This window comes from Carassius auratus, unplaced genomic scaffold, assembly GCF_003368295.1.
Source record: "Carassius auratus strain Wakin unplaced genomic scaffold, ASM336829v1 scaf_tig00216121, whole genome shotgun sequence".
Classification (NCBI taxonomy): domain Eukaryota; kingdom Metazoa; phylum Chordata; class Actinopteri; order Cypriniformes; family Cyprinidae; genus Carassius; species Carassius auratus.
Genome location: NW_020528419.1, coordinates 130,999 through 151,025, shown reverse-complemented (window position 1 = coordinate 151,025; position 20,027 = coordinate 130,999). Strand labels below are relative to the sequence as shown.

The 20,027-nt window shown below is 38.1% G+C and overlaps 1 protein-coding gene across 1 annotated transcript in view; it reads left to right on the top strand.

Moving 5' to 3' along the window:
• The window catches only part of LOC113097142 (autism susceptibility gene 2 protein homolog), a 290,559-nt gene that overhangs the window by 141,195 nt on the left and 129,337 nt on the right, over positions 1 to 20,027 (top strand). Inside the window, exon 4 of the mRNA XM_026262339.1 lies at positions 1,095 to 1,196. Coding sequence (XP_026118124.1) covers positions 1,095 to 1,196 — 102 coding nt within the window. The remainder of the gene's footprint in view (positions 1 to 1,094; positions 1,197 to 20,027) is intronic.

Below are 20,027 nucleotides of genomic sequence, written 5' to 3'. Positions count from 1 at the left end.
AGTCTGCTGAAGGACACCTGCTGTGAATCTCTGGTTCTCGCATGGGGAGAGTGGCTTACCAAATGGAAATCGGCTTTTGATGTGGTTCGGTTGGATTCTATTTATCTTTCTCACAAGTTTGTTATGAAGTCAGGCCTCAGTGGTTGAAATCATATGGATATCGGTGACCAAAGCCAAACAGGTTGATTATGCCACAGAAAAGGCATTTCTTAATAAAGTTATTTATTTATTTATTGTTTTTTAATTTGAAGTCATTTTTCCAATAACAAAGCAGTTCCTGGTTTATTGCACGTTATGTCCAAAAAACACCCATTAAGGCTGATTTATACTTCTTTGTCGGACCTACGCCATAACCTTTATGCTGTAGGCTATGTGTTAGTTTTCATTTGTACTTCTGCGTCGTTGTCCTTGTTGACGTGTAGTACACATGCAAACCACTAGTCTGTTTTTTGAGAGGTGCACGTCAGGCTACGGCATACTATACGAATATAAATAGTACAGAAGTATAAGTTGGGCTTTACTCATTAAGAGAAAAGGGACAACCAGTTTAGAACATGGGCCTGGGCGTGCCGACCATTTTCCTGTCATTGGTTTCGGACACGCTCTGAGTGCACCTCCACCGTCCGCCTCGGACCATGCACTTAGATCGTTAAAATAGGGCCCTATGGTGTCTAACCTGACTAAAGTCTATTGTTGCTGAAAACTTAATCACAAGAATCAATTAGGCATTTCAGAATACATTAAAATAAGATGAATAATAATTTTTCACAGTATTACTGTTTTTCTCTTTTTTGATCAAATAAATGCAGCTTTAGTGAGCATAAAAGATTCCAAACTTTCGAACAGTAGTGTGCATCCAATAGCTGCCTTTTAACCAAGCTTCCATCAGTTTTGTGGTCTGGGCTCTATCCAAATGTAATATATTTGTTTACATAGGTTTAATAGATTATTGTATTCTGATCCAGAGAGCATCAGTATTGTTTCTTCTCTGGTCTACACTTTAGTAACAGTATGTTTCACGTCTTTTAGCGCCATTTCTTTTCTTACTGCATCTGACTGTTCTTGTTGTTTTGTTTTGTTTTGTTTTTTTCCAGCTGAAGCCGGGTCAGAACAACTGTAAAGACAGCGATAGCGAGAGCGTGAGTGGGGAATCCAAACCCTCCATCCGGAGCAGCTCCAGAGACAGACCGACAGACGTGAGTCCAAACAAATCTGTGCATCATTAGCCAAACTAAAAAAAAAAAACATTTTTTGTAATGATTATGTTTTTGGAAATGAGTTTTCCATGCCTGGAAGAGCCATGGATTTTCTATAATGAATATATATATATATATATATATATATATATATATATATATATATATATATATATATATATATATATATATATATATATATATATATATATATATAAAATTAGTTAAGCTCCGCTTTAAAATATTCCATCTACCCTTGTGTAGAGTAAAAGTAACTTGCAAGTCACAATGAGGTCTGATTTGTAAGCAAGTTGTGAGAACCCTGCATTTATAATGGTCACAAATAATCTGGTGAATTTATCACAACTGTCACTTAGTGTAGAAGTTTGCTTGAATGTTTGAACAACCAGAAAATATAGTTAACACCTGAGTTAAGGATGGCTTGGTCCCCTACAATAGCTGTCTCGACACCTGATCATTATCAGTCAGTTGGTGGCATTTCTTATCTGTCTCATTTATAATGAGGTTCAATATTTAAACAGTGTTTATAGTTTGTCTTATCTACTTCATTGGTCTAAAAACTGACAAGGCTCTGTGCCAACAAGAACAATAGGAGTGTTTTAAGTACCGAGCTCTTCTTGAGCTCAGTGTGTGTGCTTGTGTTGTCTGGGTGTGAGGTAGAGGAGCGCGGAGGCTGTCTTCACCCTCAGGCCTGCAGGCTCTGTTATGTGTTTGTGCTCGGGTGGTGATAAGAACATCCTATTTACTCAGCTGGCAGCTTCAGTGGAGACTCGGGCTGAAGCACAACTGTGCTTATACACCGTAGAAGTGGAGACGACAGGAAGTAACATGGTGAAAAATGTACCAGTGACCATGCTTAGACTTCAGTGATGTACCGTAAAAACACAAAGCATGTATTAAAGAACTGGAATTCCAAATCTACTATGTTAATATTGAAATATGAAAGTGAGAGTATTTTATCTGCCATTTGTGTGTTAGATTAGATTAAAGGTTTAAAAAAAATTATGTTTACATATCTATTTGTCATACTTTGCATTGTGACAGTTATTGTCGGCTTATCAAAATTGTACTAGCACACACTACACACATATACAGCTATATATAACCCTCTTAAAGGAGCATTTGACCATGTAAAGGCAGTATATACAGTTTACATTGCACTGAAAGTCTTGTTTATGGATCTTATACACAGGCTCGTGTGGAAGTTCAGTCAGTCTGGCGCAGGCCCTCTTCAGACCTCAAGCTTTGGCTCCTGCAGTGCAGATGTGAGTCTGTGAGTGTGTGCCGGTGCTATCAGATATCAGGCATAATTAGAGCTGTCAGCTGGAGGGCGAGGCGAGTCGTCGGAACAGACACGGCGGAACAAGTTGAGCGCGACCGCTCCTGCGTGTAGCTATAGGATGCTTGGCCAGGCATGAAATGAAATAAGTAATTTGATGTTGACATCAGAAATTGAAATGATACCTGCAGCCCCTCGTCAGGGAAGAGAGAGAAGACCGAAGAGATAAAGCATGAGAGGGGGGCCAGGAGAAGGGAAGGGAGATAGGAAAAGAAGACATGTAAGTGAAATGGGGGAAACAGATAAAGTTAGTGATGAGACGCAAGATTGGGTTTGATTATCGGACACGTAAAAACAACCTGCAGAGTGTGAGATGCAGAGTGTGTTGTGTGTGATGGGTTTTAACTTGAGTCTTAAAGGGATAGTTCTCCCAAAAAAAGAAAATTATTTTATATAAAATTTTATTTTATTTTATTTATTTATTTTAGAAATAAAATATTTTATTATTATTAGGGCCGGGACTCGATTAAAAAAATTATTCTAATTAATTAGAGGCTTTGTAATTAATTAATCGAAATTAATCGCATTTTAATCGCATATAAATATTTGACCTGAGAACAGTTAGAAGTAATTTTTTTCACATGGAGTTATAGTATACCATTGAATAATGACTGAATACATAAGCTTAAGCAACAAAATATTGTTTATTTTTGTTCAACCAAGTCTAGCCAGACCAGTGCAATTTTTGCCATGAAGTGTAGCAATAGCATATTTAGAAACAATTTAGAAATATTACATTTCAGGAAGCTTATAGGTGCTGGAACTTTCTGTAAAGTGTTTTTTTTAAGTAAAACACAATACTGTCAATTACATTCAGAACAGTGGAAACACTGACTATTAGAAAACGTCTCTCTGTTGCTTCAGAGGCCATAACATACTAATTCCAACTCTCAATAACCTTGGCCAAAACAATAAAGAGTTCAACATAAACTGTTGCACCAACAAAATAATACATAGTTCAACATTAAGTGTAAAGGCCACGCTAGCTGCTATATGTTTTGCGTTGAGGTGATCCTTGAGGCTCGATGTGTGCTGCGGTGATATGCGAATGCTAGTTGGTGCTTCAGTATAATCGGTCCGCCAAAACTCATCCAGTGAGAAACGTTCCGCGGTGCAAAAATAAGTTATTAAAAACGCGGGAATTTTTTTTTCTGTAATTAATTAATCTTAGTTAACGCGTTATTTTTTGTGTAATTAATTAATCTCAATTAACGCGTTAAAGTCCCGACCCTAATTATTATTATTATTATTATTATTACATATAACTGTAGTACAAGCGGCACATGTGAACTGATGGCGAGCATGATTTTACCAAGTACAACATGTTCCTGGATCAACATCCTTGTTGATTGTGGAACAACATTCCAATCAACCAATCAGAATTGAGATTTTTTTCTATGAAAAAAATCTGTTTTAGGCTTGCAATTAGGGTTAGGTGCTTCTACATCCTTGTTAATCAGCTATCATTTCCCACTGATTTTAGGAATAAAGTATGGGTAAGGTTAGGATTAGGGGTATGGATTGGTTAAATCTACATTTTTGACCAGTAATGTTGATCCAGGATCATCAAAAGATGTTGATCCAGGAACATGTCTTACTTTGCAAAATCACGGCGACCGTGAATTGATCATCTTTTCATATTTATTTAAAGTATGAAATAAACATGAATGAACATCATAGCATATTTTATTTAAACCATGGAAAGAATTCAACGCACACCATTTTTTAAGTTTAAGTCCACTGTAGTTTATCTACTCTCCTGTATGATTTGTTTGTTTGGCAAGATATCAGATTTGGCATTATGATTGGTCAAATCACCTATCAATCAATCTGTTTTTGAAGGGTCAATTCTAACTTAAAAATTAGCAATAGAATAAGGTGACCCCCTCTGTTAGAATTGTATTACATTTTTAATTTGACATAGAAAAAAGTTTGGCTATGAGGGATTAAAGTGTAGTTTATTACATCTCCTTCTTACTGACAATGTATTGTAACCTAGAAAAATTACTTGATAACTTGAACCTTCCCATTCTTCCTAGCCTCATTTGCATTCCCATCAAACTAATGTGCCAAGTTTTTTTGGTAAGTGGATTTTTCGGTTACTGAACATTTTGAAACCCTTGACTATTACAAACAGGAAGTTTGAAAGGTGCGGGAGATACTTTTATTTTTTTTCTTTCTTGCTAGAGCAGTTTCTCAGGGTCACACTCAAAGTAGAGCATCCCAGTCCTGAGGGGATGGTGGAAGCAGGTATTCACAGTCACACCATAAAAAAGCCACTTCATACCAGCATAGAGGTACTAGAAAACAGATATGAAGAGCAGAGCCTACATTTTTGGCACAGGACTGTGGGTAATGTGCATAACTTTACTCATTCCTGCAAAGTAATGCAGAAAATACCAGCAAATATTTATTCACTGTAGCATGAAGTTTTAATAAGTAAATAATTCCACACAGATGAACAGATCAAATCAGTAATTTGAAATCATTCTGTCAGTCTGTAACTTCAAAAACAGCATCAGTGATTAAGTGCTGCTCACTCTCTCTCTTAATATAAAATGCAGATGATTTTACATCAACACATCATGTCTGCGATACAGGACCTTCGCTCATAAGCTGTCTACATTACCAACACACCATTGGTCAACCAAGGGTTGATCTACCAGTACAAAAAATATAAGGTTATATGAAACTTATTTGATAAACATTACCTATATTAATAGTCACATGACTAAAACAGCCACAATAATGTAGAGTTGCCTAACAAAGATTTATTTTGATTTTTTTTTTTAATCAACGCAGCAAAATTACAGACAGCAACACTTGCATTAGCAAAAGAGGACAACTTTTATTTGACAGATAATCACCCAGTTGCACAGCATACATTTTAAGCGTGTAAAATGTTATTACAGTGAATCAAACAACACAAAATTATGAATCTAGCCGTATTTAGAAATCAAGACCATTATTAGAATGAGCTCTTAAAAGAACAGTTCACCTAAAAAGAAACATTTTGTCATCATTTACTTATGTCGTTCCAAACCTGTTCGAGTTTCTTACTTTAGGTGAACATAAAAGAAGATATTTAGAATAATTCTGGTAATCAAACAGTTGATTGACTTCCATAGTATTTCTTAACCCATTATGGAATTAAGTCAATGGGGACCAACAACTGTTTGGTTCTTCAAAATATCTTCTTTTGTGTTCAGCATAAGAAACAAAATATGTGTACAGTTTTGGAACAATATGAGGGTGAGTAAATGACAACATTTTAATTTTTATGCAAAATATTCCTTTAATTGGAAATGTGGCCTGTTGGTGAGATTTAAAGAACAAACATTTAATCTTCACTTTAGTTTTCACTGAGTTCACTTTAGTTTTCCAGTTTCATTTTTAGTTATATTAAATTCAAACTAATTGTAGCTGTGTTACAGAATATGTTTTCAAATATCTGTACTCAGTATAAATATGATTGACCACATCATTGAATAAATTGTGAAAGCACAAATACATTGAGATTTTTTTAAAATACGTTTCAAATATGACCACTCCCCTCTCCATTTCCTTTCTTAAAGTAAAGAGTCTTTCCTAAAATGAATATTCTGGCCCGAGTTTCTTTTATAGAGATTATTTATTTTTTGACATGTTTATTGTTTATATATATTTATAACGGCATACGCACACCTTTTCATAAAAGTGAGGCAAAAATGAAGGTAAAGATTGAGTTGGGGTTACGAGGAGTAATTCTAGCTCTCGTTATAGACTGTTTGGTAGTGTGCTAATGATGTCTTCTCTCTCGTACTCCTTTCCACTGCACTGATGAAAAAAACGAGCGAGACAGAGCCTGGTGTTGATCTACGCTTGACAGAGAGGAAGCTGGGGTCAAAAGAGGTCACACAGGACATCTTGCTCACTTCCTCCCCCTTCTTTTCCTCACCCTCTCTCCTCCCTCTCCCTCGTTCCCCCTGTCCCCATGCGCTGCCAGCTCATTAAGCTACAAATGGTGCATCAGCCTTGTTCTCGCCAGCGGTAACCCCAAACCTTGGATAAATTGGCAGGCTTGCTGTATTTGCTCCGGAGCCCCGGGTCCCCTTTCAGCCGCGTTTGAAGCCAGCATGTCGGCACGGTTTCCCCAGGCAGGGTGGCTGGAGGCCAGGGCAAAGGGAAGAGGAGAGAAGGGGATGTGTGGCGGCGACGGGGCAAATCAAACACACATGTGTTTAGTCTCTGCGGCAGGAGTGAAATGCCATCATTATCCGGCTGCCTATCAAATAAATTGGCAATTACAGGGCGCCGGATTCCAGTAAACAGCACATTAATGCTTTTCTTTTGGTGTGTGTGTGTTTGCCGAGAGGGATGGGGGACGGACGCATCGTGCCCCCTGAGCGTTTGCTGTCTTTGCCCACCCGTCACCATCTTGCTGATGAGAGACAAAGCAGGAGACGATAATGAGGTCAGTCCGAGCAGGGAACAAAACCAAACTAAAAGGCTTAAATATGACAGTTAATTTAACATCATCATCACTGCAGTGTTCCTCCTATGGAAGGACCATCCTAAAGCGGCTCTTTAACTCTCATTACAGCCTGCTAATCTGATGATGAGAGGCACAGACAGATAGTAGAAAGAGATGGAGAGACTGAGAGAAAGCGGTGACATTACCTGCTCTTTGGTCGCCATAGTGACAGTACCCTGGGATTTCTGGGTAACACGTTTTATTGCTCATTCATCATTCAGTGCAGTCTTAACGGAGGCAGAGCAATGAAATATTTACATTGAGGGTCAGGTGGCAGTTTGGTCTGTTTAGTGGTCTGTCATGTGTGGGGGTCGGGTGTGTAGCGTATCACGATGTGCTCTCGACACACACATACACACACATATACATAAGAAACCTGCAGATTTTCAGATCCGTGTTTTATTCAGAATTCAGATATAAATTCATCACAGCAGTGCTATTCAGAATAGAGCAGTCAAACCTGATTTTGAGTGTGAATAGAATCAGAAATTACAAATCAGTTTCAGAATTTAGTTAGGATACAAAACTCAGATGTAAATTTGGATTCATAATCTGGGCAGTTCTATTCACTATATATAAATAATAGACATACCTGATTTAGAGTCAGAAGAAACAATCATAAATCAGATTCAGAACTCAATTTAGACAGAGTTCATATCTCAATTCAGATTCATAATCTGAGCAGTTTGATTTATTGTAGATAGATAATAGACAGACCTGATTTAGAGTCAGAAGAAACAGAATCATAAATCAGATTCAGAACTCAATTTAGATAGATCCTAGATCTCAATTCAGATTCATAATCTGAGCAGTTCTATTTAATATAAATAGAGAATAGACACGCCTGTTTTAGTGTCAGAAGGAACTGAATCAGAATTCAGATTCTGAATTGAATTTAGATACAGAATTCAGATCTAAATTCAGATTTATAATCTCATCAGAGTTTTTCTTAATAGGTGAGGAAAACCGGATTGTAAGAGTGAATGAAGAGATTCAGAGATAAAGAATTTAGATATAGACATATTAATAGTTTTAGCAATGTTATTCATGATAGGTGAGACAGACCCAATTTTTAGGTTGAAGAAACAGAATCAGGATTGAGAATACAGTTAGGATGCAGAATTCAGATATGCAGATTTTAAGGTTGAAAGAACAGAAGCAGAATTCAGATTCAGAATAGTACAAACATAACATTTTCATAAATGTATTATTGACAATTTTATACAAATTTTACCTAAAGGAAATTGTCACATTTAAAAAAATAAAATAAAAAAATAACCTTAAACCTTTGAATTTTACAGAAATTGTATTTGTCTAATAATCTAGCAAATAATACTCACTACAAACTCATTGCTGCTAGTTTATTTATGCTTATGTTTCCAGTACTTCATCTAAATGTTTTCTAAATGAAATATTATGAAAAGTAATTTTTTTCCTGGTCTCTTGGGCATTCACTTTGGATCTCCGAGTGGTTTGCGAGGATTTGTAGCCCCATTGCCATTCAGCAGTGAACATATTTGAATCCAACATCGTGGTTAGTGGCCATAGATTATTAGTTCTGCTTGTGCTGGGGGATTCTTTCGCTATGTGGTAAAACAATCTCCACCCTGTAATTACAGCCGCTGTAGCAGATTTATGTCATATAATATAGATGTTGTTCTTAATGATTACTGTTATTATTTGATTTCGCCGGGACGTGGCAAGAGTCCACAGCGTTTTGCGGAGAGGTCATGTTTCTGCCGGAGCTTTTGACCTGCGGATATAGCTCTCTCATGGCTGAAGTCAAAACAGATTACATTAGAGTCAAACTTTCCACTCTCTGTTTGTCACGGATCCTCAAACCTCGCTGCTAATTTTGATTATTCTTCTACACAGTTGTTATAATGAGGTCAGGGGCCCTTACATGCTGAGAAATGCAGACCAATTTGCTCTGACATGGAAGTTGTAATTGCTCGCATCAATTATCTAGTAGTTCTTTTGCCGTCTCCTTTCGTCACTCTCTCTCTTCTTCTCCCACTCGTTCTAATTTGAAATGTTCCTTATTAAAGACATGCATTTAGATAGAGCAGTTGCAGCGCACCTATAATTAGCTGATTATCAGGGCAGAAGTTAAAGTGTTTGAACAGGAGTTCAGAATGTGTGTGTGTTTGTGCATTTGTGCTAGTGTGCCAGTATTTGAGGAATTGTAGTGAGGTTGTTTTTGCCTGTCAGTGTGTTTATAACTGTCAGTGCGTTGTCTGAGTGTGGAAAGGGATACGGAGTGTGTCTGAAGAACAGGAGTGGTTTTGATTGCTTTATAGCTTAACAGCACTGCTCTAAATCAGCTGTCAGTCACTCTGACCCGAAACACGGCTGGTGACAGCACCTCAATAAACCTGCCACTCGTCCCTCTGTGCTTTGCTGTTATGCCTAAAACTGGTCAGCACTGCACACTCACACATACATACATCACACATTGTATGGAAGGATAGCACTCTCCCTTTAGATACCACAGCTGTTTTTGTAGTAAGGCAATAACAACCTAACTACACTTCCTTGTTGATATTGTTGCAGAATGTAAACTGCATTATTGCATACACACATGTGTACATATATATGCACAATTGTATTTGCATACATTTAGTACACTCACATAGAGTGATATATATACTATACAGCAAATCTCAACTGCTGGATTTTTTATTTTGTAGCAAAATGTCAGTAAAACAGCCTTTCTACAGTTTTAAATTGTTCTTGTTTAAACTGTATCATCGCATAGTTCTCTATATAGTTATATTACAGTATATCCAACTTTAGAGCCATACATTGTACAGTACATTGATTTAAAAACATATATACTATATAGAAAATCTCAGCTGTGTGATTTTTTTTTTTTTTTTTTATCAAAATGTAACTATATAATCGCCCAGTTCTGCATGCATCATTATAAAATGTAAACTATATTATTGCCCAGATCTAATCTGTAAAATGTGACTATAAGACATGAAGAAATTCAAATATTCTAAACTTAATTGTGATGTTTTTCTGTGAAGCTGCTTTGAAAACTGTTGTGACTGCTATACAAATACAGTTGGCTCTGAATTTTGCTGTCACAAATTACACAATTCAAATCAAAGTCTTACTGAAGAAAACATCTTTAGAGTCTCATGGCCACTAAGACATGTTTATAGTCTGTACATCTTCCTCAGTTCATCCACTGTTGGCAGGTGTGGACTAAGTTGAACCTGAGAGTGTTTTTGTGTGAATGTGGCAGCAGATTTTGACACACAGTGACAGACAGGGCAGTCTGCTTGCATTAGAGCGTGTCTGTATTGGGCTGTCATTATCTAACAGTTAACTGTCCATCATGGGCGATGGGGAGAGGGACAGCACAGATGAACATATCCACACATATAGACAGCACTCTAAAGCCTCATGTGCTGACCTCCAATCTCCAAAGGATTAAGTCAACAATGGCTTGTGTAAGAATAGAAGTTTATTTTATTTTTACTTTTAATTTTTGATTTAAAATTTTTTAACTGTTTTTATGTATTTATTTAGTTTAATTGTAATTGTTTTTGGCCGGAGAGGAGTGGTTAAACATAAAATGAAACTGAGACTTGATTCTGACTTCAGACACACAGAACGTTACCTACAAGAGCTTCGTTGTTAAATGTGCAAGTTTTCTGTCAGTTTTATAGACGTCCCATTTTTATTGTCTTGAAATGTTGCTCATCTGATTTTATTTGTTTGATTTGTTTAATAGAGCGTCTGGACCAGAGCCAGCCACCAGCGAAATACCCTTGAATCCAGTCCATTTCGGCATCATCCAGTCATTCACCAGCTAACCTTGTTCCATTTTCTACAAATTCCTTTTCCCTTCACCCACAGACGGTGGGCGGAAGGGAGTGAAAGAGAAGCAGACAAAAAGTGCTGGCAGGGACTAGATTGTCTCGTTCTCTTTGTCGTCTTTTCAAATCAGAGTGCATATTGTAATGCCATTTAAATGCCTGTCTTTTCCTCATTTTATTTTATTTTTTTGCCCTTTTGAATAGAGACGGATAGCTTGGAGGAATCTCTCTCTCTTGCTGTCATTCTATCTCTGTCTCGCTTTAGTGTTAAGGTCAGTTCATCATAGTGAGTTGAATAAGTGGAGCCTGAGGGAATCTTAACAAAGGTCTTGTTCTGATTGGGTAATGACAGCAAGGAGCAAGAGAAATCGCTAGTTGCCATAGCAATAAGAGACCAACGTGGGTACCATATTCTGAATGTGCAAGAATGCAGCAGAGAAAGAATGAAGGAAAGAAAAGATTTTTGCTTGGTTGTATGACATTCAGAGCTATGGGTGCAATGCGTCATACCCCTCACCCTCTGCAGCGTGAGCATCACTTGAGTAAAGTTGTCAAATACATCGCTTTTACAGAAAATACCTTGGCTATGAGCTAAAATAAACTGAACCTTGCCCACCAGGATACAGGCATCAGTCGCTTTCATAAACACCAGCACAAGCTCACTTCTCCTGGGCCTACAAATCACCCTGACCTAGAGCCTCCGAGTGTGTGTTTTCAACAGAGCTGCCACGACCCTATTCCCCAAGCCTGTGTTGTAAATATACCAGACTTCTTTCTGTTCCTGCAATCCCCCCGCCCCCCAGCCGCTTGTTTGGCTTCCTCAGAGGTGACTCGTGTTTTCACTCCTTAATGATCCTTCCTTATGATGGATCGAGACTGCCTTGTCCAGGCCAAGTAGCGCTGCTGTATCTTCAGCAGAACCAGGTGCTGATGGAAAGGCTGTGTGAGGTTCTCCAGGGATGAGAGAAAGTGGGAAGAGAAGTTGGAAAGGTCTCATATCGTGAGGTTGTAGGCCTGGTTACTCTCCATCTCTTCTCGTAGAGCATGGCCGAAACTGTTTAGTACTGCCAAACAACTTCCTCACTCTTTTGCTGGAATCGCAAGATTGACTTTTGGCTTCTGTAGAATTGTTTGTATTTTTTAAAGAAAAGGGAAAAAAAGCAGTGAGACATATGGTTTTACCACGCTTAAAGGGGTCCTATTATGCCTCTACACTTTTTGAATTTTAGTCAGTGTGTAGTGTGTATGTTTGGGCATAAAAAAAAAGTTCTAAAAAGTTACACATTTCAAAGTCCACTCCAAAGGGAGGTATTTGTTTTAAAAATCCCTTTAGAAGAAATACAAAAAATGGCTTGTTTGGACTACAGCGTCGTTTTCTGGGTTTTAAGATGTATACACGCATGGTATAAGCACGTTTTTAATAAACATTTTTAGTTTAAACAGTACAGCATGGTGCTAGAAATCCCAAGGTGATGAGTTTTCCAGGCAATGCATAATTAATGATCATAATAAAAGAAAAAATCTTTTTTTCACAATGTTGTGTTAATAGAGAACGCCAAGTGCAGCTTTCATATATCATCTCTTCACCGTTTACCATACACCAATCGGATATTGTGGTCTGAATGGCCATTATCTCCACGCCCAGCCTTCCCGCTGTTTCGTCCTTCATAGGATTTTAATGTGTGAATGTGTCCACTGGGCTGCAGTGAGAAGGTATATCACTCGGCTCTGAACCATTAGACTGTATTTAAAGGGGCTTTTAACACACTGCAGGCGTCACAGTCACATGTGCTCATTGACGTTCGGTTAATGGACTGCGCTGTGTTTTTCAGTCACTCAGGCCCAGATCAGAGAGCGTGTCTGCTAAAAATAAAGCATAAAAGTCTTCATGACTTCATTCAAAGCACAGAACTATATAATCAAAGGAAATGAGTAAATAAAGAAAAGTGTTTTTTTACTTCGTTTTGTAAAAGACTAAAGATTTATAACAAGTCGCTAAGTTTTATTGCCTTCGTGATTTAGTGTAACCACCACATGTTTTCCTCCTCGTATGCAAAAGAAGAAAAAAAAACATGAGATGAAATGAAAAAGTAAAGTAGTTACTGGTTTTTGATTTTCATCCAGCAGTCATTTTAATGGCTTGTCAGGCCACGCAGGTGGTTGGGGAAACATAAATTCTTGCTGGGTGTTCTGAATCCAGCCAAGGTTCCAGAACGATCGGTCACGGTTCTGTTGAGATTTATGCTTGAGTGGAAGAGGCTGAGTACACACAGAGTGTTAAAGAGTCCTGTAAAGAACAAGCTATTAAAACATCTACCTCAAACCACCGTTATAGTATAACCCTGCCCAGAACTGACATTTGAATCCAGCCTTGAGCCATGGGAGACAAGTCTGAGACCACTATTGTGTGACATTTAAAATAGAACTATATAAAAATATATAAAATATTTAGTATCATTTGATTCTCTTTAGAAATAGGGATTCATCTTAAATATTTCTTAAATCATACAATTTTTTACCTTTATGTTTATTTAATTTTTTTTTTTTAATTTAATTTTGAATTTTGAATCTCAGACGTTTGAGACACAATGCCAAGGGGCCTCTGCAAGCTACAAAATGTTTATTAAAATAATAGAACTAAGCACATAAAAGTGTAAACTGAGTATTTCTTTCATCAGCTATTTTTTTATTAAAGAACATACAGTTCATGAAACTTCTTGAATCACCAAAAATAAATGTGGTTAATCCCTTTAATTAATTTATACAATCTCCCAGTTTCTGTTCATTAAACAGATTGAAAACGTTCCGTCGTGATGATAGCAGCAGAACATGCTTGATGAAATATTATAGTATATGAAGGGCCTTCAGAAATTGTTTTGGACAATGGGGAGCCTTCAAATCAAAAAGGTTGAAAATCACTGCATTGCAGAGCATTGACAGAAAGTTATGTGGAGAAGTGGGAAGAACGGGATAGAGGAATGTTGTGAGCCGGATTCAAACTTGTATTGACTGTCTGATCACCACGGTGCAATGTCTCGTGGTCACCACTATAAAAATGCCTTTTATCTGGTTGTTTTGCAATGCTTACAATTGTGTCATTCTAGGCCTAACATTGCACAGGGTTGAGCTCATATTGAGCTTGCATCATCTCATGAGTGGCGTGCGAAATACCTCTCTGACAGGCGGCGTTGTGCGTGGCTGTCTGTCCGCATCAGGGCGGTTTATATGTTTGGCAGAGGACATGTTCGTCCCCCCACAAGGCCTCGCTGCGGCTAAGGGGATTATAGAGAGATCCTCCGTTATGCCGGATCACTTCTGTATCAGAAGCCACTGCAATTTCCTCCGAAACCGCAAGGCAAAAAGCCAGAAAACTAAGTAAATAAATGCGAAGGTATATAAATATAGGAACACAACCCCCTGGAATTATAGTTGCAGAAAGATTATTCCAGAGACATTATTTCCCCCTAGTCATGGACTTAACTCAAATTTAGAGGGAGAATGAAATTGCTGGCAGTGAAGAAAGGCAGACAGAAAAGGTGGGAGTTCATGAGGAGAGAAATAACATTTTCATTTGTTTCGGGCCCTGTGGGAGAGATAGGCCTTGCCAGCAAATAGATGCCGTTATGAGAAATTATTTTCTTTTCCCTGATGGGGGATGTGGTTTTAAGGCACACTTATCCATCTGCAATCTAGATGTCAAACCCCAGGAATCCAGAATAGCAACACAGCGTAATGACACACGATTCGAACCCCCCCCACCCGTTTCTCGTCCCTCTCTCAGCCTCCCGCCAGCACACCGCTCTTTCTCTCAGACTTGAGGTTTGTTCTTTGATGTCCGCTCTTTTTTTTTTGATGTTTGTTCTTTCCAGCTCAATCATGACATGTTTAAATTGGCCGGTCGAATTACCTTCCAGCGCTGCTGGTACTGTTGAGTTGAGTGTTCGAGAGGGATGGAGAGAAAAATAGTTTTCTTTGCCAGTTATTGTCGCTGTGAGGCAGTCGGAGGAGCGAAAGGATAAAAATAAGTTTACAGTTTTATAGATATTTTTATCACCGGAATATTCTTGCCGCTGCGTTTTTGAAGAATTTCTTCACTTCCCAGAACCGGGTGCACCGCGGGTCTCCACGATTTTGCTTATTATTGTCCATTATACCGCTGGAAATGAAAATACGCCACAAGAATGTTCACTCTAAGTGAGAGTTTTATGTTTTTGGAAATGACACAGTACAGTAAGTGTCTTTTGGGCTTAAAAGCTTTTTGCACAAGGCACACAGACTGAAGAGGGAATTTGTAGTTTTTTGGGAAAGATGTTTCTTTGACGAGGCGCAGACTTTCTCGACACTTTATCAAGCCCGTGACTGCATTCTGCAAAACTCCCTCCGTTCTAGTTAGTCTGATCAAAACCGGCACTATGCACCAAACTCTGAGTCATCAAAGGATTTGTGAAGCTTTCATCTTCGGGGCATAGCTTATTGCTTTTCACCTGAAACACCGCTTCATCTCACTTCTCTCAAAACACGCCGCGTGCTCAAAGTTATACCTTGCAGTATAGTTGTTTCTATTATTCTGTTGCTATATGTTCCACAAAACCTGCTTTTCAGTACAATGGAATGCAAGAAATTGTTTCATGCTGTATTTTATTCAAGTCCTAGAAATATTTGGTGTTTGACTTTTATTTACACCATCTTTGAGCCTTTTTTCCAAAAATGTACAAAATTACCACCGTGCCTCCAAGAATAATCACCTGGGGAAGTGGACTGTGTAGATACTCAGACATTGATATAGTTTTGTAATGTCATGTGGCCTTAAATATTTATGTAGCACTGTATCCTGCCGACAGCCGCTGTAGTCAGCATCACAGTTCAGTAGATCATGCATTTGCAATTAAGATCCTGGCTCAGGTTTTCGTCTGGAGCGGTCGGGTACCCTTGTTCCCTTGCCTCGATGACTTGAAGGCTTGGCTCCAACAGGAGGAAGAGAGGTGGACAGCAGCCCAGATGGTGATGAGCTGGCTTGAGGGTGGGATTGGACAGGATTAACCCCCTGTAGTTGTGTCCATGGCCTAGCTACTTAGGCAGGTCAGGGATAGTGGAATTAGCCCAGGCCTAGCCATGGAGGTCCATCTGATTTCAGGCCTCATCCAATTACAGCCTTATCTCCTCAACAAATGAGATCAATGCTGCAGACGCATGAAGACCTTCTGCCCGGGGGACGAGGTGTGATAATCGCCTATAATACAGCTCAGGTACAAGGGCAGACAGGTGCCTGCAGAACAAGCCCAGCGTGTTTGAACCCTAGAGATGGCGAGCCTGGGCAGGCATTGACTACACCTTGTCATTAGAGAGGCAAAGGAATTAATATTGATTAGCACTGAGATTATACTTCCCCTTATGCTCTTACCGCTGGTATGTGTGTAGAATTATTGAACTTTATGGTCTCAAGTGCAGCTTCAAGAGCCACAGAATACTGGGCATAATTGCAATTTTTGTCCCCGAATGCATTGAATTTTATGCTGCTTTTAAGTTATTTAAAAGGACGCCACAGCAGGGACCATAATTGCTTTTTATACTTTCTGTGCATTGAGGCACTCAGAGCCTCGTACAACAGACCCGAGTTTAACCCTCAGTGCAGTTCAGAGTTAATTTTCTTGTCAATTAGGGAGAAAACAAATGTTTGACATTTCTAGACGTAATTAGGAAAATAATTAACCTTTGCAACTGCCTGTTAAAAACGGACTGTTTTTCGATTCGCTTTTGTTCTCCCTAAGTGTGTGAAGAGACTTGAATGGAGGGTGTATAATGAACGCATCATATCTCATCATTTGAAACCGCGTTCTTCTGTGCTTATTTAATTACATTGCTTTACACTCAATATGATTTTTGTGGTATCTATATAACTATCTCTGAACAATTCAGGGTCTTGAATGTCACATGCGTAATTGCAAGGGCTCTCCTCTGCTGTTGATCTTCCATGTGGAGAACTCAGTAGCAATTTCATGACATGGAATTGTCCGCAAATCAATTTCATGAAAGAGTTGGTAGCAATTATACAGCCATTATGAGATGGATTCGTTTAAACACTTGGCTTGTGCTTTGAATTATATATTTGAGACTTTAAATGTAATAAAGGTTGGCAATATATCAGATATATAAGAGATTTTGGGCCATCTTCTCTATCACAGTTACATGTTTATGTGATGTTGCTGTGCTACGTGGACATGAACACATATCTTGCACACATTTTTAAGCATTGTGGTTAAAAAACAAGTGATTTTAAGCCATTGAAACCCAATCACCAGCGAAAGAGAAATCATTTCACTATATGTGCGCACTGTCAGAGATACTCTCACATGTAAATATGGTGCTCATAAGCCGCTTTATTGGCCTTGCACAGTTAAATATACACATACTTGCATTGTATGTGTAAAAATGCCTGTCTTTGAACGTATACTAATAAACGTGGGAATTTATGTCTTAAGTGAAAGCAAACAGCTGAAAAAGAAAACAAATGTGTAACAGTATATTGGATCTTGGCAGCTCTTAAAGTGACAGCAGTCTAATATTCCTGCTATCTGTCATTCATGTCAAACAACAAAAGAGAGACAATATCTCATTGCTGCTGACTAAATCACTTTTGTAACTTTTTAATAAAAAGTCATATGTAGTTAATTTACACTGAAGAATATGCAGTGTTTTATATGTGATTACATTATACAATGCATGTACCATTTTGTATTTATTTGTTCAACTGTAGTTTTTTATTATATTGCTTGTAATTAATTAATTTTTCTTATTTAATTTGTCTTCAGTCAGCTTGAGTTTTTTTTTTTTTTTTTGACAAGAATTGTGAAATTTCTACCATATCTAAAAATTCTAAATATTTTTTTTGAAAGCAAAAATAACTACAGTATATTGTAATATATATCGTTACCATAAAATATATAGTTAAATAAGATTCATATCACCCACCCCTAAAATGTAAGCTGGTCTCTAACACGTAGTGGATGGCCAGCAAACAACTCATAATCACTTTTGTAAAAATTATTAGGAATCCAGTATCTTTTGAATCAATCAAATTCAATAATTTTACTAAAAATATGTAGTATTCATATTTTGTGTTTTAATATGTATACTTTGTATTTTAAGTAAATAATAGTAAAGTGTATATTTCATTAGGCCTTATACATATCCATCTTATACATAAATATCTGAGATTCTGTTTCATTGAAAGAGTTGGTAGCGATTATACCACCATTGTGAGACAGATTTGTGTAAATACTAGAAAATGGACCGTGGTTTATTTGAGACTACAAAAATATGATGGTTTCTAATATGTAGTCAATGGCCAGTCCCAAACTCTGACTGTAATGCCACCGGTCTGTCTCGCAACCATCTGGATTGGGGCAAGCTGTCTGCTGTATGGCTGACCAGGGAGCCATCCTCCTGGATTTATGTCTGCCCATTTCTACCCACTGCAGCATCCAGGATGCTATTAGCCACCCGAGAGCTATATAGGGGTTTTAAAGAGAGTCCTTCAACAACCGTGCATATCGCTTTCTGTCTCCCAGGCCTGGTTTAATAAAAAACCCCTTGGATAGCTCAAGGCAGCATGGCGTCACAGGGTGTTGTGGCACTAGAGGGAACCTTTGCCCAAAACACCCCAAACGTGCATGAGTAATTCTCAGTTCTGTGTGTGCTCCTTAGTCATGAGATTGAGGGCAGTGCAGACGAGATTTGGACGGTGAGCTAGGGTGAACTTGGCACAGCCTGGCCTCCAAAGCACAAGGCTAGATTAGCTTCCAGGGGGCACAGCAGCAGTTAGTTTGGGAAAATATCACAGCCCATTAGCTGGAGCAGCGAAATGGAGTCAACTTCAGGGACTCTATTAGCCTCTCTTCGCTTACGCAGACGCCGTCCCTCAGCTCTGCGCTGCTATTCTGGAAGGACCGAGCACACTGTTATAATTGGACTGGGGAAATCAAGCAAGTTTCAGTGGTCCTGGTGGGGCTTTCAGACAGAAAATGAGAACATGGTCTTTTGTATGTGATTTTTTTTCTTCTTGCCTGATTCCTAGTTTGCACCCACCTCTTGTTAGCATCACCTGGGTTTTTTTTTTTTTACATTAAAGCATTCGGCTGTGTTTTTGAAGTGTTTCCTTAAGTTTTTGTGTGTGCTTTATTTTTATTGTCTCCACTCCTGCTTTGAATTAAATTCACATTATTAGCGGATCCTACAAACACGCAGCAGTTGAAACGCGTGCACCCTTTCTCAAGTAGAAGTATTCTCCATGCACTGATTAAACCACGGCATGCTGCTCGTTAATAAACAAGCACGTCTCCCAGAGATGCTCTTGTACTCTTCAAGGGGATTTAAAGATGTCTCCCAGCCTATTTGTTTTCACTATTACAGAGCATGCTAATAAACTGTTTTATATATATATATATAGAAAATGTTAACCTTACATACACCCTCTGTTTTAGCCTTACTTTGTCTCTTCTGTAAATGTCCTTGATGTAGAGCTTTGTGACTTCAGTATTGACATTTTCTGGTTTTATAAAATGGTGGCTGGGACATAAGACAGGCCTCACTGCTTCAGGTAATTGATGTGCAATTTTTAGCCGTTCCAAAGGACGTTTTCATCATTCCCTCTGTGGAACAGGGACATTCGAGTCAGTATACCAAAACTGTTTAACACACTCCTCCTAAAATGAAGGTCATAAATCCTGTCATTCACCTAAAGGCACAATATATTCAGCTTCACTCTTGAACAGTAAAAAGTATGTAAAACGCCCTCAGTTAGTAAACTGTATTGATATTGTGAAACAAGCACATCATTATTGTGAGAGTACATCAATACAGCATCTTTTTTATCATAAATTGAATAGATTTTAAATGGTAACTTAAGCCCAGAATGTTTTTTCTCCACTTTATTTTATTTTACTTTACGTACTTTATTTTATTTTTCTTTCTTTTATTTTGAAGCTTGCCAAATGCATTTTTATAGTAAGCTAAAGCTAAAACTATACAAAGAATGTTGCTTGAAATAAAATAAAATATTAATTGAAATAAAATGAAATACTTTATTTCAGCTGGTTTTCAAGGCAGCGTTCCTCATTTAAGTAATTTTA